This window comes from Brachyhypopomus gauderio, chromosome 17 (genome assembly GCF_052324685.1).
Source record: "Brachyhypopomus gauderio isolate BG-103 chromosome 17, BGAUD_0.2, whole genome shotgun sequence".
In the NCBI taxonomy this organism is placed as follows: Eukaryota; Metazoa; Chordata; class Actinopteri; order Gymnotiformes; family Hypopomidae; genus Brachyhypopomus; species Brachyhypopomus gauderio.
Genome location: NC_135227.1, coordinates 6682479 through 6705430, shown reverse-complemented (window position 1 = coordinate 6705430; position 22952 = coordinate 6682479). Strand labels below are relative to the sequence as shown.

The window sequence follows — 22952 nt, the reverse complement described above, 5'->3', positions numbered from 1 at the left end:
AGCTCTGAACTATGGAACTATTAAATAAATGAATGTAAACAAAATGTAATATCTCTGAATGTACTGTTGTAGGTTACATTACTGCAATGTTTACTATGTTGTTCGAAGTACATTTTATATTATTTTATCATATCATCATATAAAATTTGTATAAATTGTCTACAAATACAGTATTAATACAATAATATTCATTATTAGTATATACTATTTATTCATAATATAATATAATATGTATTAATAATATAATAACATGGAAAGGAATTAATCTTGAGTAGGTGGTAATTTGAGTAGGTGGCTCTTGGGCTCCAAAATTCTCACAAAACAAGCAGACATGAAGGTATTGGAATGTTTGTGATGAAATACTATGTGGGAAATCTGATGACTGGTCCTGTCTTGCTTAGATCATGAATCTTTCATGACTGGGGCTTGACTGAATAGTCCACCACTGAAAGGTATTCCACAAGCAAACACAGGTATCGCATGCACTCCTGTTGCTAAGACAGTGTCTGGATCTATCCTGAAGTGAAGGTGGACTTATATCTCAGGAATTGGGGACTCTTGAATCTGTAAAAAGACATACACATATTGCTGGTGAAGTCTAATTTAGTTCCGGTGTGTCTTTTCCAGTGTGTCTTTTTAGAGGACAGTAACATGGAACAGTCCTGCTTCTCACTGGATTCCCTAAGCTTGGATGAGGCGCTCAGTCCATGTGAATCTGATCTCAAGGATGAGGAGGAGTGGAATGAAGATGAATATGTGGAAGATGAAGGTAGGTGAAGTCAAATGGTAGAGGTGGATGTGGACGTGTTTAAACTACACAAGGTGATAAAGCATCTGCCCCTGTGACACAGCAGAACCAAAGAGCAGTGGGACAGACATGTCCACCGCACAGCTGTACCTGCAGGCCTGTAGGATGGTGGGGGTTGTTCCTGTCAGCTACTTCCTGAGAAACCTCGGCTCTGACACCATTGACCTCAACCATCATGGCCTCGGTCCTTTAGGAGGAAAAGCAATGGCCATTGCCCTGGTGGTAAAAGAGATTTGTGTGACTATAGGTTCAACTGTACATCACAAAACTAAGATGGGTTGTTGAACAGCAATAGCAATAGCTGCATAAAATGAAATACAGTACATTAAATTTTTAGTACATAGAATTATTACAGGTGTGTCTATATTCTACTTAGACTGATATGCACACTACAACACTGGAACTGATGGACAATTTCTTGCTGGGTGAAGGAGCAAGATATATTGCGGAGATGCTGAAGGCCAATTTCACCATTCAAAACCTGGTACATTTTATACTTATTAAAACTAGGAATAATACTTGTTAAGACTTTAAAAACCCAATAATGTTTTAGATGGTGGGCTTGGACCCTAATCGCAACGTTGAACACAGCACAATATATCCATGTGTGTCCATTAGAGGGCAGTAGAGTCTTCAATTTGTCTGATTCGTCTGGTTGATAATCTTCCCTTCACATAGGACCTCTCCGACAATCACCTCAAGTCTGCAGGAGCAGAGTGCATTGCAAAGATGCTGCTGGATAACATTTCCATCAAATCAATCAGACTTTCAGGTATAATCAGGAACAGTGTTATTGTCCATCTGTCATTAATCCTCTTGAACTGTCAGTCAAGAGACAGCTCCCTTATTTGTTAATAGGAAACAAATTCACAGATGAAGATGCCAAATGGTTTGCAGAAGCCTTTTCAGTAAGTGAGGTCACACTACGTTGATATAAAGCTGTAGCAATAGCAACCTGTCTGTGACTGTGGTGCCTGCTTCAGTCTGCCTGTGGCTGTGGTGCCTGTTTCTGTCTGCCTGTGACTGTGGTGCCTGCTTCAGTCTGTCTGTGACTGTGGTGCCTGCTTCAGTCTGCCTGCGATTGAGGTGCCTGATTCTGTCTGCCTGTGACTGTGGTGCCTGTTTCAGTCTGCCTGTGACTGTGGTGCCTGCTTCAGTCTGCCTGTGACTGTGGTGCCTGCTTCAGCCTGCCTGTGACTGTGGTGCCTGCTTCAGTCTGCCTGTGACTGTGGTGCCTGCTTCAGTCTGCCTGTGACTGTGGTGCCTGCTTCAGACTGCCTGTGACTGTGGTGCCTGCTTTAGTGTGTCTCTGACTGTGGTGCCTGCTTCAGCCTGCCTGTGACTGTGGTGCCTGCTTCAACCTACCTGTGACTGTGGTGCCTGCTTCAACCTGCCTGTCACTGTGGTGCCTGCTTCAGTCTGCCTGTGACTGTGGTGCCTGCTTCAGTCTGCCTGTGACTGTGGTGCCTGCTTCAGTCTACCTGTGACTGTGGTGCATGCTTCAGTCTACCTGTGACTGTGGTGCATGCTTCAGTATGCCTGCAATTGAGGTGCCTGCTTCAGCCTGCCTGTGACTGTGGTGCCTGTTTCAGCTTGCCTGTGACTGTAGTGCCTGCTTCAGTCTGAGCTCTCTTTCTAGACCAACTACAGAGTGAAGGAGTTGGATCTGAGTCACAACCAGTTCTGTGGAAGAGGTGGGGAATACCTGGGCCAAATGCTAGGTGAATATGATTTAACAAAATGATGATTTATGCTATATCAAGTTATGATCGATCATATCATTATATATATCATATCATTATATTGTGTATATTTGCTGTGTGAGTGTGTTATTGACAAGCAGAAATTAAAGAAGTTACATTTATATTGACACAGCTAATAACGAGGGAGTCGAGGTTCTTGACCTCAGCTGGAATCATCTCAGAATGAAAGGGGCTGTGGCCTTCAGTGCTGGACTTAAAGTATGAAAAATGACACAGAAGCACATATATGACATTCATATATGATATTGAAGAATATCAAATATACACAGTCATAATAATAATTACATAAAATAAATGTTACTGATATGGTTAATGGAGGCATCTGACTTGGTATTGTCATGCCTAATATGTCATATTTTTCAGGTGAATGTGACTTTGAAACACTTGGACCTATCTTGGAATGGCTTTGGTAATGAGGGAGCCCTGGCGTTGGGTGAGGCCCTCAAATTCAACAACACTTTAGTGTACCTGGACCTCAGTAACAACCGCATTACTAATGAAGGGGTGAGCATGCTCTGCAAAGGTCTGGAGTCAAACGACACGCTTAGAACCCTAAAGGTGGGTTTGGGACGTGGTCAACATCTTTAACATTGAGAATGTTATTATGATGAGGCTAATAATGGGTTTTGGGTGCAGCCATTGTTTAGGGCTCACTGAATTGACTCTATTAAGTGGAAATCAAGCTGTGGACATAAACGTGTTTGTTCTTCATAGCATAATGATGAGTCTTCTTGCAGCTGGCCTACAACTCTCTGACAGTAGAAGGGGCCCTTGCATTGATCGGGGTAATAAAGAACACTCAGAAAACTGCCCTGGAGGAGATCAACATGTCTGTGAGTTTCATGTACATGTTCATAACACACGATGGGAATGGATAGAGGACATAACCTTATCATGCACGTTTGTTTGAAGTTTCTGTATGTAATTATTAATAATTCTGTGTGTGTGTGTGTGTGTGTGTGTGTGTTCTAGAACGTGCTGGTGAATGAAACCTTTGTGCAGCTCTTGGAGTTAACATGTCAGGATCACCCCAGTCTGGAGGTGCACCATGGAGGCGTTGGTGGCTTTATTGCTAAGAAGCCTCCAAAGCGCCTCGACCCTATGAAAATCATCCAGGTACAAGAGGAACTTTTACATATAAATGAAGTCAAAACCAAATCATGATGAGAGTTGTGATGCTTTTTTTAGCTGGAAATATAAAGATGGCGATTGTTAGATGGGGTAATTTATAGTGTAGACCACTAGCTGTAGTATTCACTAACAACAATGTCTGTTTTGCCATTTATGAAGGACTATCTTGATCAGAGAAAGCTCCGCCTTTGGGATTTCTTCCGAAATATCGACAAAGATGGGACAATGCAAGTCCCTGTCTCAGAATTCCGAAAGGCAGTACAGGTAAGAGCCCATTTCTTAACTCAAGAGTCAGCTCCATTATTATACCAAGATTCTAATATGCATGAAAAACATCCTGCAGATAAAGCGCTTTTATAATTCATGATTCTGTTCACACAATACAGCAATCCAGTATCCCTCTGGAACGGTTCCAGATTGAAGAACTCATCGAGAAACTGGACCGAGATAGAACTGGCATGGTAGACTATAGGTGGGATTAATTGTTTAAATCGCTTTCTGTATGATCGATCTACAGAAGTCAGTCCTAGTGTTATGTTTCCTAGACTGACCTATATTGTCTTTTAATGTTTAAACATCCAATTCTGGATGAAGAAAAAGCTGTCGTGCTTCAATTTTGTCGTCCATGATAATTGTTACGCTTCAGGAATTCTGTAAACACACTGAACGGAGGGTGCTGAGGCAGGTGAAGGGTTGTTTCCATGGTAAATAACTCCCCTAGCTGCTGTTCCACAGGGGATTGGCTGACACCAGGAAGCAGATGATGCGGGACCACCGGCGGCAGCTGCGGAAGGTGGAGTCCCGTCAGAAGAAGGAGAAGCAGAAGAGCGAGCGCATTCTCAAGACGTTCCAGAGTGCCGTGGAGGCCGTCACGCCGCGCAGCTCCCTGGTCATGTCACCGGGCGGAGCTAAGGAAGACTCCAGCGGACCCCAGCACTTCTCAGCCACGCCCCTCAGCTCCTGGCACCACATCATGATGTCCAACGGCAGCCGCTACTCAGTCAGCAACATGGGCGGTGAGCACATGCACCTCCCCATGATAGGAGCGGCCACCGGCTCCCGCAGGACGCCACGCGCTCCAGCCGTGCGCTCCTATTCCCAGCCCAACCTGACGGAGGATGGCCCCCGCCCGTCTCTCATCAAAGCCGCCTCAGCACAAGGATCGAGCCAGACTTTCAACTTGGGCGACCTTAGCCCTGTGGGTGACCTCTTGACCAGGTCGAGGCCTGCACTGAATATCACAAAACCTGCAGCAAAAACACCCAAAGGGAAGAGAAAGAAGCCCAACAAACAAGCAGACAGAATAGCCAGAGGACATGATCCAAATGATGTGAAAAAAACATGGCAGAACACTCCTGTTGTATTATAACTATCTTCTACAACAAAGCCAACTAATATCTGATGCGCTGCCTAACTAGAAATACCTAGATTTCAGGTAAACAAACAGTGCTAATTATAATTACATTTACATTTATGGCATTTGGCAGACGCCCTTATCCAGAGCGACTTACATTTTTATCTCATTTTTATGAGCAATTGAGGGTTAAGGGCCTTGCTCAGGGGCACCTCAGTCATGACCTCAGGTCTTGGAATCAAACCCACGAATCTCCGGTCACAAGACCAGTTCCCTAACCACCAGGCCATGACTGCCATACATAATTAATGATGTCTCATTTAGTAAGATTTGTGAAAATCAATTACAAGGGGGGTCTAGGGGGTTGTGTTTCATAGACTTGAAGCAAATGTTATTCCACTCTGCAGTGTGATCAGATCAGATTATAGAAAGCAGTGAAAATCCTGTGCCTGAATCCTTTACTTTTTGTTCAAAACATGGGTGTAATGTTTGCAGGATATAAAGTTTATTGCATAAGAAATTCCAAGGATGCTAGCAGATAGTAGCTGTTAGGACGTGCTGTGAGAAGAGGCCAGGGGTTGATTTTCTTGAGATATGTGTAGCATCCTCTGTGTTCTGGACCTGTGAACCAGAAAAACCCTACCTGACTCAGAATGATCGTCACTCTACTGTTTCATTTTCCTGAATTACACCATTGCCTTTGGCGCAAGTTATTAACAGTGGGTATGAGGTGTTTTCCTGAAAAGTTATCCTTGGTCAGACTCCCTTTTTGAGTGTTTGTTGCCAAAAACACTATCTTGGTCTCATCTGACCAAAGCACACGGTCCCAGTTAAAATCCCAGTACCGTTCAACTCTCCAATTCCACTCATTTACGTTTATGAGTATAACTCAGAAAATGCTTTCTCTGCTCATCCCTCGCAAACAGCTTGTTGACATGTAGATTGCTCCTGGTGGTTATTTGGGAGGTCTCGTAACCCCAAGATGGTACCATTCGATAAAATTATCTTATATTGAGCTTTGGAGAAATTGTTACTTTTTTACCATCATTCTCATTGTGTGTTGTGGCACGATACACTTGCGTCCACTTCCGGGGTTGCTTGTTTGGTTGTTTGTTTTATATATATATATATATATATATATATATATATATATATATATATATATATATATATATACACTATATACACGCTAATCACTGAAACAGAATAAGTGTGTACACTCTGTATAAGATGTCATTAGATTTAGGTTCATTCAAATGTTTTTTTTTTTTCTTTTAACTAGTGACTGTGTTTACACACACACACACACACACACACACACACACACACACACACACACACACACATTATACTATATAAATACTATATAAAAGTATATATTATACAAATTTCTGGTATACCTGTATTCTTCTTGGCTATTTTTGTTGATTATGTCCTGGTTAACCTTTAAATCTGAATTCAATGTCTGTTCTTCATATCTGAAAAACAACAATATTTACAACTGTAAAAGTTACATTTTACTGAACAAGTAAAAAAATTAAAGACAAGGAGGTATATGCAAACATATAGCGCATGATTCATAAAAAATCATGATGTGATTCATGATTCAAATCATGATTCATTTTCAAATACATGAAATGTGATAAACAAGATATAGAAATAGTGCACCAGATGCCATATATGGAATATAAGACATATAGGCAACAGATTCGGCGATAACAATGCCTGAATGAACAAACAGTGAATACCAACAAATACCTTCCATCACAGGTGCTGGCGTGTTCCTCAATGTAGTCCTCTGGATACATCTCACTACACAATGGACATGATACCTGTGCAAAAACCCAAACAAACATTTCTGTAATCCGCTTTTGATAAGCATATGATTGTAAGCATTTACAACTCCAACCAATTTTATGTTCTTCACTTCTTATTTTTGTAATGTACTTGCTATTTATTAATCAATTATTGACCTTTAAATCAAATGAGCTCTTATGATACAGTATCCTAAGTATTCTTTTTTCAGTGTGAAAATGTAGTTGAGCCCTCCCCCTACCTGAATCACAGCCACTGAATTGGATTCTGGTAGATCCATTGTACACCTTGTCTGTAAATGTAGAATATGCATTGTGAGATCAAAGCAAATAGTAAGAAATGTATGTGATGCAAATGTCATTTACACCATGGCCGGAGTGGGCCACTTTTTCAGCCCGGGAGTTTCATGCGCAAATCCGGCCCAAAATAATTTTTCCATCCCAATCGGCCCAAACTAGAGATCGACATGAGCCGGCCCATCGGGAATCCTCCCGAATCTCCTGATTAGCCACTCCGGCTCTGATTTACAATATCCATTTCTGTCAAAGCACTTGAGGTTTTAACTGTGAACACATCTTCTGGTAACTAATAGAACAGAACACAATTAAAATATATCAAATATAAAAATATAGCTAACATCAATAATCACAAAAAAAACAAATATGAAATGTGATTTTAAAAACTGAAGTGAATCCATTTTAGGGTATGTTTCCAAGAGTAGATTGGAAATCTGTAACAGAAGATAAACTTTTTAAATATTAAATAATTTATCATTTTTTGTACCATATCACTGCTGTTAAAAAAATGTTTGATGACCTAGTAAAAATTTTAACATAATAGAAGTTGACTACAAAAAAATCAATACAAAATTCTTACCATTCTTGCCAGCATTAGAGTACATAAATAAATACTTTAAATATTTGTTTATCTGTAGACTTTCAAATGCTTGACCTCAGAGTGCTGTGCATCTTCTGGGATGACAACTGTTCTCCTTCCAAGTCCTGCCTGGAGAAGAAAAAGTTCTGTAGACATATTTGGGGTCCTCTCTACACACTTGTTTAAGAGATAAAACTGAACTGGTGTTGATCTAGCAGTCTTTCTTTTTGGAGATGGGGTGCCAATTCTACAGGATTTAAAGAGCCCAGGGAAAGATCTGAGGAATCAAATTCAGATATCAACTTCAGATATTTGATTTGGCAAAGACAATAATATTTAGACAATAATAATAATATTATTATAATAATATAATATCAAAGATTGTTCGATAATGACTTGGGCAATGTATTCTGATGTGCTACACAAGTACATAATTTAGTCACACAAAGACTGAGCTTTATTTATTATTATGAACAAGAATAATGTTACATAAAAAACACAGAAGCAAATGTAAAATTGTCAAGGCATGTCAAGGCCAGGTGTCAGGAATTGTGTGGTTGTTCCTAGGTTAAATCCCTTAACACTACTGTACAGGCTGAGAAAATGTTTATTGTATAATGATATATTTAAATAATTTCACAATTGTTAACTGAGTTTAATGGTCTTATTATAATTACAAGATGTTTACATGTATGTTAACTGTATCATATCAAAGTGATTTCCTCATTTGAGATTCAAACCTGGTCATACTTTGCTCCACTAAACTGCATGTACCAGAAAAGCCAAATGTCCGCTGCTGCTGGACAGTGGCATGTTGTCTCCTTGCAGACTGCTCCCGGTTGCCAGGGGCAGCCAGTTCCTGTCTTTCTCTTGCCTGTCTGCTGTCTAATGCCTGCTGTCCCTGAACCTGCACTTCACCTGAAGAAACAGCTTAAAACTGTCTATACAATTTGAGTGTACAAAAATATTTCTCAAATCAGTGCAAATGTTTCGACCGTAGTGAAATGACATTTTACATCTGAGATACATCTGTAATCTCAACTTTGTTGCCATTTGCTTACCAGCTGTAGAAACTGCAGACACTGACCGACGGTCATCAGCTAGGGCACTGTGCAGTAAAGTAACCATGTGTCTCGCGGCATTTCGCAGCTCAGCCTAAAAGGCCAAATTTGCCTTAACTTGTTTCGTAACACACACATAACATAACTGTGTTGTGTAAACACAACATAACTGATTTCCCGTTAACGTTTTTTTTTTCCGATATATTTTCTATGTTCCATACTTAGCATTAACCAAGGACCTGCACCGACCTCTCTGGAGTGCGCCATGCCATCACGCTGTAAAAGACAAGTGTAACACCCTGTGTGACAAGTACTGACAGCCAATCACAATTCACATCCAGAAGCCAATCCTGTCTGGGTCCCTCCCACGACTGTCAAAAATCAAACGATCTGCTCGTGAGCAGGACCTGCAGATAAAGCGCTTTTATAATTCATGATTCTGTTCACACAATACAGCAATCCAGTATCCCTCTGGAACGGTTCCAGATTGAAGAACTCATCGAGAAACTGGACCGAGATAGAACTGGCATGGTAGACTATAGGTGGGATTAATTGTTTAAATCGCTTTCTGTATGATCGATCTACAGAAGTCAGTCCTAGTGTTATGTTTCCTAGACTGACCTATATTGTCTTTTAATGTTTAAACATCCAATTCTGGATGAAGAAAAAGCTGTCGTGCTTCAATTTTGTCGTCCATGATAATTGTTACGCTTCAGGAATTCTGTAAACACACTGAACGGAGGGTGCTGAGGCAGGTGAAGGGTTGTTTCCATGGTAAATAACTCCCCTAGCTGCTGTTCCACAGGGGATTGGCTGACACCAGGAAGCAGATGATGCGGGACCACCGGCGGCAGCTGCGGAAGGTGGAGTCCCGTCAGAAGAAGGAGAAGCAGAAGAGCGAGCGCATTCTCAAGACGTTCCAGAGTGCCGTGGAGGCCGTCACGCCGCGCAGCTCCCTGGTCATGTCACCGGGCGGAGCTAAGGAAGACTCCAGCGGACCCCAGCACTTCTCAGCCACGCCCCTCAGCTCCTGGCACCACATCATGATGTCCAACGGCAGCCGCTACTCAGTCAGCAACATGGGCGGTGAGCACATGCACCTCCCCATGATAGGAGCGGCCACCGGCTCCCGCAGGACGCCACGCGCTCCAGCCGTGCGCTCCTATTCCCAGCCCAACCTGACGGAGGATGGCCCCCGCCCGTCTCTCATCAAAGCCGCCTCAGCACAAGGATCGAGCCAGACTTTCAACTTGGGCGACCTTAGCCCTGTGGGTGACCTCTTGACCAGGTCGAGGCCTGCACTGAATATCACAAAACCTGCAGCAAAAACACCCAAAGGGAAGAGAAAGAAGCCCAACAAACAAGCAGACAGAATAGCCAGAGGACATGATCCAAATGATGTGAAAAAAACATGGCAGAACACTCCTGTTGTATTATAACTATCTTCTACAACAAAGCCAACTAATATCTGATGCGCTGCCTAACTAGAAATACCTAGATTTCAGGTAAACAAACAGTGCTAATTATAATTACATTTACATTTATGGCATTTGGCAGACGCCCTTATCCAGAGCGACTTACATTTTTATCTCATTTTTATGAGCAATTGAGGGTTAAGGGCCTTGCTCAGGGGCACCTCAGTCATGACCTCAGGTCTTGGAATCAAACCCACGAATCTCCGGTCACAAGACCAGTTCCCTAACCACCAGGCCATGACTGCCATACATAATTAATGATGTCTCATTTAGTAAGATTTGTGAAAATCAATTACAAGGGGGGTCTAGGGGGTTGTGTTTCATAGACTTGAAGCAAATGTTATTCCACTCTGCAGTGTGATCAGATCAGATTATAGAAAGCAGTGAAAATCCTGTGCCTGAATCCTTTACTTTTTGTTCAAAACATGGGTGTAATGTTTGCAGGATATAAAGTTTATTGCATAAGAAATTCCAAGGATGCTAGCAGATAGTAGCTGTTAGGACGTGCTGTGAGAAGAGGCCAGGGGTTGATTTTCTTGAGATATGTGTAGCATCCTCTGTGTTCTGGACCTGTGAACCAGAAAAACCCTACCTGACTCAGAATGATCGTCACTCTACTGTTTCATTTTCCTGAATTACACCATTGCCTTTGGCGCAAGTTATTAACAGTGGGTATGAGGTGTTTTCCTGAAAAGTTATCCTTGGTCAGACTCCCTTTTTGAGTGTTTGTTGCCAAAAACACTATCTTGGTCTCATCTGACCAAAGCACACGGTCCCAGTTAAAATCCCAGTACCGTTCAACTCTCCAATTCCACTCATTTACGTTTATGAGTATAACTCAGAAAATGCTTTCTCTGCTCATCCCTCGCAAACAGCTTGTTGACATGTAGATTGCTCCTGGTGGTTATTTGGGAGGTCTCGTAACCCCAAGATGGTACCATTCGATAAAATTATCTTATATTGAGCTTTGGAGAAATTGTTACTTTTTTACCATCATTCTCATTGTGTGTTGTGGCACGATACACTTGCGTCCACTTCCGGGGTTGCTTGTTTGGTTGTTTGTTTTATATATATATATATATATATATATATATATATATATATATATATATATATATATATATATATATATATATACACTATATACACGCTAATCACTGAAACAGAATAAGTGTGTACACTCTGTATAAGATGTCATTAGATTTAGGTTCATTCAAATGTTTTTTTTTTTTCTTTTAACTAGTGACTGTGTTTACACACACACACACACACACACACACACACACACACACACACACACACACACACACACACACACACACACACACACACATTATACTATATAAATACTATATAAAAGTATATATTATACAAATTTCTGGTATACCTGTATTCTTCTTGGCTATTTTTGTTGATTATGTCCTGGTTAACCTTTAAATCTGAATTCAATGTCTGTTCTTCATATCTGAAAAACAACAATATTTACAACTGTAAAAGTTACATTTTACTGAACAAGTAAAAAAATTAAAGACAAGGAGGTATATGCAAACATATAGCGCATGATTCATAAAAAATCATGATGTGATTCATGATTCAAATCATGATTCATTTTCAAATACATGAAATGTGATAAACAAGATATAGAAATAGTGCACCAGATGCCATATATGGAATATAAGACATATAGGCAACAGATTCGGCGATAACAATGCCTGAATGAACAAACAGTGAATACCAACAAATACCTTCCATCACAGGTGCTGGCGTGTTCCTCAATGTAGTCCTCTGGATACATCTCACTACACAATGGACATGATACCTGTGCAAAAACCCAAACAAACATTTCTGTAATCCGCTTTTGATAAGCATATGATTGTAAGCATTTACAACTCCAACCAATTTTATGTTCTTCACTTCTTATTTTTGTAATGTACTTGCTATTTATTAATCAATTATTGACCTTTAAATCAAATGAGCTCTTATGATACAGTATCCTAAGTATTCTTTTTTCAGTGTGAAAATGTAGTTGAGCCCTCCCCCTACCTGAATCACAGCCACTGAATTGGATTCTGGTAGATCCATTGTACACCTTGTCTGTAAATGTAGAATATGCATTGTGAGATCAAAGCAAATAGTAAGAAATGTATGTGATGCAAATGTCATTTACACCATGGCCGGAGTGGGCCACTTTTTCAGCCCGGGAGTTTCATGCGCAAATCCGGCCCAAAATAATTTTTCCATCCCAATCGGCCCAAACTAGAGATCGACATGAGCCGGCCCATCGGGAATCCTCCCGAATCTCCTGATTAGCCACTCCGGCTCTGATTTACAATATCCATTTCTGTCAAAGCACTTGAGGTTTTAACTGTGAACACATCTTCTGGTAACTAATAGAACAGAACACAATTAAAATATATCAAATATAAAAATATAGCTAACATCAATAATCACAAAAAAAACAAATATGAAATGTGATTTTAAAAACTGAAGTGAATCCATTTTAGGGTATGTTTCCAAGAGTAGATTGGAAATCTGTAACAGAAGATAAACTTTTTAAATATTAAATAATTTATCATTTTTTGTACCATATCACTGCTGTTAAAAAAATGTTTGATGACCTAGTAAAAATTTTAACATAATAGAAGTTGACTACAAAAAAATCAATACAAAATTCTTACCATTCTTGCCAGCATTAGAGTACATAAATAAATACTTTAAATATTTGTTTATCTGTAGACTTTCAAATGCTTGACCTCAGAGTGCTGTGCATCTTCTGGGATGACAACTGTTCTCCTTCCAAGTCCTGCCTGGAGAAGAAAAAGTTCTGTAGACATATTTGGGGTCCTCTCTACACACTTGTTTAAGAGATAAAACTGAACTGGTGTTGATCTAGCAGTCTTTCTTTTTGGAGATGGGGTGCCAATTCTACAGGATTTAAAGAGCCCAGGGAAAGATCTGAGGAATCAAATTCAGATATCAACTTCAGATATTTGATTTGGCAAAGACAATAATATTTAGACAATAATAATAATATTATTATAATAATATAATATCAAAGATTGTTCGATAATGACTTGGGCAATGTATTCTGATGTGCTACACAAGTACATAATTTAGTCACACAAAGACTGAGCTTTATTTATTATTATGAACAAGAATAATGTTACATAAAAAACACAGAAGCAAATGTAAAATTGTCAAGGCATGTCAAGGCCAGGTGTCAGGAATTGTGTGGTTGTTCCTAGGTTAAATCCCTTAACACTACTGTACAGGCTGAGAAAATGTTTATTGTATAATGATATATTTAAATAATTTCACAATTGTTAACTGAGTTTAATGGTCTTATTATAATTACAAGATGTTTACATGTATGTTAACTGTATCATATCAAAGTGATTTCCTCATTTGAGATTCAAACCTGGTCATACTTTGCTCCACTAAACTGCATGTACCAGAAAAGCCAAATGTCCGCTGCTGCTGGACAGTGGCATGTTGTCTCCTTGCAGACTGCTCCCGGTTGCCAGGGGCAGCCAGTTCCTGTCTTTCTCTTGCCTGTCTGCTGTCTAATGCCTGCTGTCCCTGAACCTGCACTTCACCTGAAGAAACAGCTTAAAACTGTCTATACAATTTGAGTGTACAAAAATATTTCTCAAATCAGTGCAAATGTTTCGACCGTAGTGAAATGACATTTTACATCTGAGATACATCTGTAATCTCAACTTTGTTGCCATTTGCTTACCAGCTGTAGAAACTGCAGACACTGACCGACGGTCATCAGCTAGGGCACTGTGCAGTAAAGTAACCATGTGTCTCGCGGCATTTCGCAGCTCAGCCTAAAAGGCCAAATTTGCCTTAACTTGTTTCGTAACACACACATAACATAACTGTGTTGTGTAAACACAACATAACTGATTTCCCGTTAACGTTTTTTTTTTCCGATATATTTTCTATGTTCCATACTTAGCATTAACCAAGGACCTGCACCGACCTCTCTGGAGTGCGCCATGCCATCACGCTGTAAAAGACAAGTGTAACACCCTGTGTGACAAGTACTGACAGCCAATCACAATTCACATCCAGAAGCCAATCCTGTCTGGGTCCCTCCCACGACTGTCAAAAATCAAACGATCTGCTCGTGAGCAGGACCTTAATAGCAAGTAGAAAGCGTGTGACAAATTTTCTTTGCGCAAGCAACTCTCTCCTCGCGCGCGAAAGTAGTTTTGCTCGCGCGAGGAAGCTTTTCTCCGCGCGCGAGAGCATTTTTGCTCGCGCGAATAAACAGTTTTCCTCGCGCAAAAGGATTTTCCGCGCTCGCGATTTTTGAATTGGATTTGACGCCATACATCTCTCCGTCAGCGCTCCCAGCCGAGCGTGGGAATGTGACGTCAGCAGACACGAAAGACGCAATGCATTACGGGAGTTTAGGACACGGAAGCTACAGTAGCGACTGGTTAACTACGAGCCTCAGTTTTCTTTACCTTAATCTAGTACGAATTACGATAATATGGTGAATGCTTGCTGTGTTATCAAGTGCCACAATCGCACTCACGACAGGCGGGGGAAACGTATAAAAAACGGAGTACGTTTTTTCAGCTTTCCTGCTTGGAAACAACTAAAGGGATCACAGCTGGCCGAGCTAACAAAGAGACGTCGCATGGCGTGGGTGGCAGCTGTGAGACGGGCAAACATCACCTTCAGCAACATTCCCCGACACATGTTTGTGTGTTCACGGCATTTCCACACAGGCAAGGTTTAAACAAAATCATATGTAACTACCGAGTGTGATTACTTCTTACAACACGTACATTAGGGTGATCACATTTGGGTCACCTTTTTTGTGGGGTGGGGGATGTCATCTGTGTGTAAGTGTGATATGACATGGTGTCTGTGTAAAAATTGCATTTATTGAACAGCACAAAACATAGTATTTTAACAAAAACATATATAAACAAACAGCAGTAATTATCAGACCCACTCTAATGACTGGATACATACATTGGTCAGTTCTATTTACATATATAAAATTAAGTAATTTTATCTTTCTATATTTTTCAGGGAAGCCAGCATATGAATTTTTAGAGTGTCATCCTGATTGGGCACCTTCTTTACATCTCGGGCACACAGAAGTCAAAGTGACGCACACTGAAAGATTTAGCCGTATGACAAAGAGACGGCAAGCTGTCCCAGGGGACAACACTGTACCTTCAAGCCCACCAGATCTAGCAGGTCAGATGGATGCAAATGCTCCCCCAAGTGTAGCTGAACAGAGGCCAGAGGAGGATGAAGCTGCACAGAGGTGTTCCAGATACAGTGTTCCAGTATCGAGACTAAGCGTTTGGCAAAGGAGAAAACGTCCATCTGATGAACCTCTGGGTGAAGAGGAGCCAGTGGAAGAGAATCACCTGTTTGAACATGACTATTGCGCTGTCCCTGATCCCACTGCCCTTGATCTGGCACTCCAGCAGACTGATGAGCTGCGTGAAGAGGTAGAGAGGTTACGGTCTCAAGTAGAAGATTTATCGGTAAGACAGCGGTTCTGTTTGAAGATATTTGCATCTTCTGACGAAGACATACGCTTCTATACAAGGTAGGTTAAGCATGATGTATGCATAGCTACCGTACTCAACCAAGATATTGATGCAGAGGTTTTAATTTAAAAGAATAACCTTTTCCAGAAGCTGGTTTGAAGATGATCTAAGCCAGTGTTTTTTTTTCTACAACACAGGTTTGCAACATACAACCATCTAATGTCATTTTGGAGCCTTATAGAACCATCAAGGGACAAATTTTTGCACATCGCAAGAGCAGCATCCAAGAAGAATAAAGACATCATTCCTTGTCCTGCAGTAAGTCTAATAAACTACATGGATTAATGTAATTTCTAAATGATTTTGCTCACAGAGATATATTATTTATGCATCAAACATATTTATCATTTTCCAGACACAATCACTGCAACCCATAGATGAATTTTTTTTATTTATGAACTACCTCTCCCTGGGACTGAAACAGAGGGACCTGGCCCATAGATTTAACATCAGTCAGTCCACTGTGAGTCAAATTCTGGTAACATGGGCAAATTACTTGTACACAGTGCTTGGGGCTGTGTGCATATGGATGTCACAGAAAGCAGTCAAGGCTCACCTACCAGAAGAATTCAAGGACTATGCAGATACACAGGTCATCCTTGATTGCACAGAACTGCGTTGTCAAACACCATCTTCTTTTCTCCTGCAAAGTGAAGTGTCCTCGAGCTACAAGCCTCATTGCACTTTCAAGGGTTTGGTTGGCATGGCACCTCATGGTGCTGTCACTTTCGTCTCTGCCTTGTATGCAGGTTCTATCAGTGACAAACAAATTCTGAAGGAGTCAGGGATTGTGCAGTTGCTAACACCAGAGATGGCCATAATGGTGGACAAAGGCTTTCTTGTGGATGACTGTGTGCCATGTAAAGTCCACAGACCTGCTTTCCTGTCCAGCAGATCCCAGATGCCAGCCTCTGAGGTCAGGAAGACACAGTCAATTGCACGACTTCGGGTTCACGTTGAGCGCCTGGTACGCAGGGTGAAGCAGCACAAACTCTTTGACACAGTTATCCCTCTGAGCTTCACAGGAACTATTAACCAGTTTTACACTGTTGCGTGTCTACTAGTGAACTACCAGAATGGACCTTTAGTAAAAGAATGGGCAAAAGGTCAGTAGACAAAGTTTACACACAAACAGCAAAGCAATTTAAAAAGTGAATCTATAAATATATAATTTAGAAGTTACTGATGAAATTACATGTTTGTTTTGCTATTTAACTTTGATTACCAAATTGCATACTGTGTACTTATGGAGGAATTAAGACTTATTAGATTTACTCTAGGTCTCCACTTCTGACTATTCTATTTGTTTTAAAGGCAAACAGCAGCAAAACATTGTAAAAATATAAAGGATTTTTATTTACACACAATACTGTACAATCATCAAATCTACTTATAAAATGTTTTGTTCTACCCATGTATCATATGTGTCAATACTAAAGTTTATCATTCAAATTAGAATGTTACTTTGTTACTTGAAGTTCAAATATTAGAAATAAACCTTTACACATTTTACTATTGCTTGTATTTCTGTAGTATTGATCGTACCTTAATCAATGATTTAATGAAAGTTTTACATTTCATCATGTGTATTTTGAAGAACCAAAAGTAATTGTGTGGAAAAAATTAATAACTTGTGTACACATTATGAACTCTACATTACATGAAAACATGTTTTAAATGTTAATGAACTAAGAGGCAACAAAATAAACACAAACAATTATTGCCTAATGAACAACAAAAACATGACATTGTGTCATACAAAACCAGGTAAGTATTTAACGAAACAGGATTACTTAACAATATAACAATTTTTAATAAGTAATTAAGCCTACCAATAGGGGGGAAAAACCTTACTGGGACGTCCTCAATTCTGGGCATAGGTGGTGTATCTACAAATGAGCCATTATATCAACACATCTTTTAAGAAAGACACTTGTGTAGATAAATGTAAAAAAATATAAAATTGATGTATCAATGTGAATTCGCTCAATGAATATGTCATCATGTGTATAAACCACAAAGTCACACCATTTCAGCCCTGAGATCAACAGCTGTCCCTGAATTTGCCAGTAATAGGCATGCTGGTGCTTCAGGGCAAGGGTGCCATTCATAGCACCAAGGTAAGTGCAGTCAACATAACTCCTGATATTTGGGCATTTGATCTCTACAAGGCCATAAGGTGGGTACTCTCTGGGATCTTAAATGAGACCATCAGGAGAGGCCCCCAACCAAGGAGCATCTGGGTGTACAAGAAAACCACAAGGTGAGAAGTTCACATTTCTCAAGCCACAGTACTCTTCCACAGCAGCAGCCAACATTTCCAGCCCCCTTCTCATGTCAGCTGTCTGGTGAAGGCCCTTCAAAAATTTTTCAGCCAGATTTTCTGCTGAACTCCACCCCCTGACATGGCAAATCTCTCTGAAGCGTGAAGCTGTTACGCATGGCTTCCGTAGTTCATGCCACTCTCGGGATGAACTCTGTGACCTTGTTGCCTTCTCAATGTGGTTAGCGATCTCAGGTGTTACTGCCAATGAAATTAGGTGTAACATCTCCTGCTCAATGGGTACAAATGTGCACTGAGATTGCTCAAGATGGTAGTCCTTCAATGGCAAAAGTGGTGGAGGTGGAGCATCCTTATGTGCGGGGATTTCTTTGCTGGCTGCTAATAAGAAAGCACACTACCTGCTTGAACTTCACCAAAGGCTGAGTCAACCAATGGAATACCGGGGGACATGTCCATTGTTGTAATCATTGGTGCAACATCCTTCTTGAAACCAGCATATACATCTGCCATTTGAAGCACTGAAACACTAGGCAGATCCCCAGTCACAGCTTTGAAGACTGTGCTCCTGCGCAAAACACAAAACAAAACAAATTTTACCAAGCATAATCTGTGTATATTTTACTGAAATTCAAAGTCAGAATTAAAATGATATATGTTTTATATCTTACCTCACTCCCTCAGCCACTTTCCTCTCTTCAGGCCTTGCCATACTTGCCATACTTTCCATACTTGCCATAAAGGTCCTGGTTTTATTCCCTGGCAATATAAAAATAAACAAAAACATGTAAATAAGCAGTGTTGCGAATAACGGCGTTAGGTAACGGCGTCATTTTGTTAGTAACGGGATAATATAATTAATTACTTTTCCTGTCGTTACAACGCCGTTGACGTTACTGGTCATTAAAAGCGGTGCGTTACTATATATTGATATACTAACAGTAAAGGGAGCGGACCACTGCCCAGGCTAGTGAGGAGTAACAGATCTCGATAGGTCACAGTTCTCGGTGTAACACCCGTTTCACTTAAGATGTCAGTAAGCAATTGGCTAAGCCAGCGTTATGGTAGCCAATCAGAGCCAGTGTTTTTACACGTGTGCCGAATCACACCAGCGACACAATTTGATTTATTTAATTAAGAATAGAGGTTTTATTGTTAAGTTTACTTCTGTTGTGAACAAACCAGTTGTCTCAGGTTGAGAGAATTTAATTTAATTTGATAGATGCACTTTATATAGTGTAACTGTTTACTTTTGCTTTTTTTATTTTTATTTTTTTTTTTACAAAGATTTGGGATTTTAAAGGATTTTATCCTGCACTGGTCTGTTGATGTGCAATAAATATCAAAAGTTAAACACCTTTCTGATCTACTCATTTCAACTGACTGTGAAAACTGCTTATTCAAAAAGTCCTTATTCATTGGCATATAACTTTTTTTACTGTAATGCAAATAGTTACTTTCCCTGGTAACGAGTTACTTTTATTATAGAGTAATTCAGTTACTAACTAGTGAGTAACTATAACTAATTACTTTTTTTAAGTAATGTTCCCAACACTGTAAATAAGGTAATATTACTTAAAACTTCACTATTCAAAAAGTTTTCAAACAGGTATACCATTGTTCAAGGTTTGTGCCAAGCCTGCTCCTTATCTGTGCAGCTACGGACAGGAGGAACTGCATGTATTCTCAGCTGGGAATAATGTGCTGTCTGGAACAGTGAAGCAACAGCATGGTTACATAAAACTGTTCCAGCAACACAAGAGCACTGACAGTGGGTCAAAATCACAGGCTTGGAGTCCTTTAACACAATCTGCAACAGAATGGTAAATATACAAAATAAGACAAGTGATATCAGCTGAGTGAGTTACATGTAATGAATTATTTCACACATCAATAAGACAACAGATTGACAACAGACAACAGGAAAACAGTTTAAAGCAGTTTCTTGAAGATTAAGGATTTGATTTCACAGTCACAATACACTCTACTCTCTTATCGACACCATACCCTTTGTGTTATGTTTACTATATGTTTACAGGTAACCAGGGCCGGAGTGGACCCCTTTTTCAGCCCGGGAGTTTCATGCCCAAATCCGGCCCAAAATAATTTTTTCCTCTCAATCGGCCCAAACTAGAGATTGATATGAGCCGGCCCATCGGGAATCCTCCCGAATCTCCCGATTAGCTACTCCGGCTCTGCAGGTAACTGTATAAATTCCTCCATCCTGAAACTAGCATCAACCTGATAATACAAAAAAGCTAAAGACATGGTCTTCGAGTTGGCATATTACAGGGTTGCCAACTTTTGACGTTCGCTTGGAGTGAGATTTTGACGTTCGCTTGGAGTGAGACTGGCTTTCCCCCGAACGGCCATGGAATTCATTGTAGATACTGACGTGAGCAACTCCGGTATCAGAGAAGTGCTCGCACAATTGTATGATGGTAAAGAGGCCGATTGCTATTCGTCCACTGTTGCGATCACAGCAAAGAAGGGGCCACAGCCACGTTCACGAGCCCCCCTGCAGACGCTCTGCTTCAGCGCACCTATGGAGAGAGTGGCCATGGACATCCTGGGTTCCTTTCCTGTGTCAGACACAGGTAACCATTTTATTCTAGTAGCTATGGACTATTTTACTAAGTGGCCAAAGGCTTATGCTATACCTGATCAGAGTACAGTTCTCGTGCGTGCGTACAGCGTGAGAAAGAGCGATCACGTTGCCGAGATGGGCTGCGGTGGAGACTGCGCTGCCTCAGCTTATCGTATACAACACTCCACATTGTGCTGCCACTACTCCTCTGCGCATCGCACAAAATAAAAAAAAAGTCAGTCGTAACTCTGGTCCATCGTTAACCAGACCTGTCGATAAGCGGGGACTCACTGTACTACGACTGTAGCGACTGCATTAGTTAACGAGTTTTTCTGTCGGTTTGGGCTCCCTGAGGAGTTACATAGTGACCAAGTTCAAAATTTTGAGTCTGCTGTTATGGCCGAGGTTTGCAGGAAGCTGAACGTCCGGAAGACCTTTCATCCCCAGAGTGATGGCCTGGTAGAACACAGTAGTGAGACGGGAGACCCAATGTCTAGTAGCGCTCTGACCTGTAGCCGTTCACTCGACAGTTCACCCACAACCTAAAACGCATGTCAGCTCTTCTCTCAGGGGGCGAGGTCCTGTGGGACTGCCAGTCCCCTATTGGGCAGCCCCGTTGTTTCCTGCCGGATCGGGTTCTTGGCAGTGGGCAGTTCTATGCCCCTGCTTCTTGCATCGCCAGCAAACAATCCGTGCATTTTAGGGTGACCAGACGTCCTCTTTTTCCCGGCCATGTCCTACTTTTGAGACCTGTCTGGGGGGAATTTCAAAATCATCCGGGATTTTGCGAAGGAAGTGTGGGTAGATCGCATGACATTAAAAAAGTAGTGGATGAATGACAGGCTATCATCCATTAGCACTGAAGGTTGTATTTTGATTGACATACATGGTAGCCAATCCGACGTCTAGGGTGTGACACACTCTCTCTCACGGCGGTTTCTTGTCGCGCTTGCGCTGTCAGGTGCAGTGTTGCCAACTTAGCGACTTTGTCGCTATATTTAGCGACTTTTCAGACCCTTTAGCGACTTTTTGTAATAAAAAGCGACTAGCGACAAATCTAGCGACTTTTTGTGGTGTTATTGGAGACTTTTGGAGACTCTGAACAAACACGCACTTTAGTTGCTGTCCTCTGGGCCGTGAGCCCCGTCGGGTGCTGCCGTGAGCCCCACAACACTCAGTGCAGTCTCACACTCAGAGCAGACCCTCACCGCTCCACGTCTACACTGCAAATGAACTGCGCATGCCCAAAGCTGCCGCCGATGGGGGATGTAAATATGTGAGACACGAAAAGAAATCACTGAATTTAACTCACAGTCTCAGTCATTCTTCACTTCATTCACCACGTAGCCGGTCACTCGACTCATCCACAGTGCATCTCTGTGAATGCTAAACATCTGCTTAAACATTTAGCTAACTCTCCACAGTATGTGCGTCTCTGTGAAAGCTTAACATCTAGCTAACTTGCTCATCATGTCTCACTCTAAAATCTATTCTCAAAAATACAGGAAAGAGTGGGAATCAAATCCTGAATTTAAAGGCTGGCTGAAGCCATGTATTGGAGATAATACACGGGCATACTGCCTGTATTGTAAGGTTGATTTCTATGCCAACTAGTTCCTGCTAACTGCTACTCTTATACTAACATTTAACAACACAGCAAAAAAACTATTTATGTAATTGATGTAAATATTATTTATACAAAGCATTAAAGTCATGTAGTTCTTTAGAGAAGTGACTGCCTGTTTCAAAGACAACGGATGTTGTTCATTTGTAGTTCTAACATATTTAGGGTGTTTTTACTCATTTTCTTCTCTCCCAACGTTATTCCTTTACAGCTTCAAAAACAAGTATTATGCAAATTAGGTGATGACGTCATTTAGCGACTTCTAGCGACTTTTAGGACAACCAATAGCGACTTTCCTTACTGAGGAGTTGGCAACAGTGGTCAGGTGGCCCAGTTTGCCCATCTTCTTTCTTTCTCTGCTTCTCAAACTGTAAGGTCCTGGACTTTCATTCAACAATTGCTGATATTCGCAATCTGGACAATCCCGTTTCTGACACCAATGTTTAGCTCAATGCTATTTTATTAGCAGTATGCTAATAACATCAACAAGTGGCAAAACCACACTGACTCTAAGGGGGAAAGGGGAGGGGGGAATAATAATACGCATACAACACACATCCAGGGAAACGGGGGGAACTCACCAAGGGGC

At 40.9% G+C, this 22952-nt stretch overlaps 3 protein-coding genes and 1 long non-coding RNA gene across 4 annotated transcripts; 3 read left to right on the top strand and 1 right to left on the bottom strand.

The window, feature by feature from the left end:
- Positions 1-651: 651 nt before the first annotated feature.
- LOC143481148 (leucine-rich repeat-containing protein 74A-like) lies at positions 652-5526 on the top strand. Its single transcript, XM_076979085.1, has 13 exons — positions 652-769; positions 852-1030; positions 1185-1292; positions 1487-1580; positions 1667-1716; positions 2448-2529; positions 2684-2769; positions 2935-3129; positions 3309-3404; positions 3544-3687; positions 3862-3966; positions 4089-4174; positions 4438-5526. Exons 1-13 carry the CDS (start codon positions 652-654, stop codon positions 5069-5071), a joined length of 1977 nt encoding a protein of 658 aa, XP_076835200.1. The 3' UTR covers positions 5072-5526.
- Positions 5527-9262: 3736 nt separating this feature from the next.
- Positions 9263-10702, top strand: LOC143480996 (uncharacterized). Its single transcript, XM_076978894.1, has 2 exons — positions 9263-9350; positions 9614-10702. The coding sequence occupies exons 1-2, from the start codon at positions 9337-9339 to the stop codon at positions 10245-10247; spliced, it is 648 nt and encodes a 215-aa protein (XP_076835009.1). The 5' UTR covers positions 9263-9336; the 3' UTR covers positions 10248-10702.
- A 4016-nt stretch (positions 10703-14718) lies between these two features.
- LOC143480995 (uncharacterized) lies at positions 14719-17320 on the top strand. Its single transcript, XM_076978893.1, has 4 exons — positions 14719-15033; positions 15344-15870; positions 16009-16129; positions 16227-17320. Exons 1-4 carry the CDS (start codon positions 14788-14790, stop codon positions 16983-16985), a joined length of 1653 nt encoding a protein of 550 aa, XP_076835008.1. The 5' UTR covers positions 14719-14787; the 3' UTR covers positions 16986-17320.
- A 914-nt stretch (positions 17321-18234) lies between these two features.
- LOC143480380 (uncharacterized) lies at positions 18235-19836 on the bottom strand. The gene is made up of 3 exons (XR_013121824.1): positions 19768-19836; positions 18824-18911; positions 18235-18720 (listed from the first exon to the last, which is right to left on the bottom strand). It is a non-coding gene; the product is annotated as an uncharacterized LOC143480380 (long non-coding RNA).
- Between the last annotated feature and the right edge of the window lie 3116 nt (positions 19837-22952).

Bases quoted from the DNA above. Each gene is read 5' to 3' on its own strand.
- LOC143481148 (XM_076979085.1), top strand. From the start codon at position 652: ATGGAACAGTCCTGCTTCTCACTGGATTCCCTAAGCTTGGATGAGGCG. The intron at 2,770-2,934 runs GTATGAAAAATG...CATATTTTTCAG, and splicing joins CCTTCAGTGCTGGACTTAAA to GTGAATGTGACTTTGAAACA. The intron at 4,175-4,437 runs GTGGGATTAATT...GCTGTTCCACAG, and splicing joins ACTGGCATGGTAGACTATAG to GGGATTGGCTGACACCAGGA.
- LOC143480995 (XM_076978893.1), top strand. From the start codon at position 14,788: ATGGTGAATGCTTGCTGTGTTATCAAGTGCCACAATCGCACTCACGAC. The intron at 15,034-15,343 runs GTTTAAACAAAA...TTTTCAGGGAAG, and splicing joins GGCATTTCCACACAGGCAAG to CCAGCATATGAATTTTTAGA. The intron at 16,130-16,226 runs GTAAGTCTAATA...ATCATTTTCCAG, and splicing joins ACATCATTCCTTGTCCTGCA to ACACAATCACTGCAACCCAT.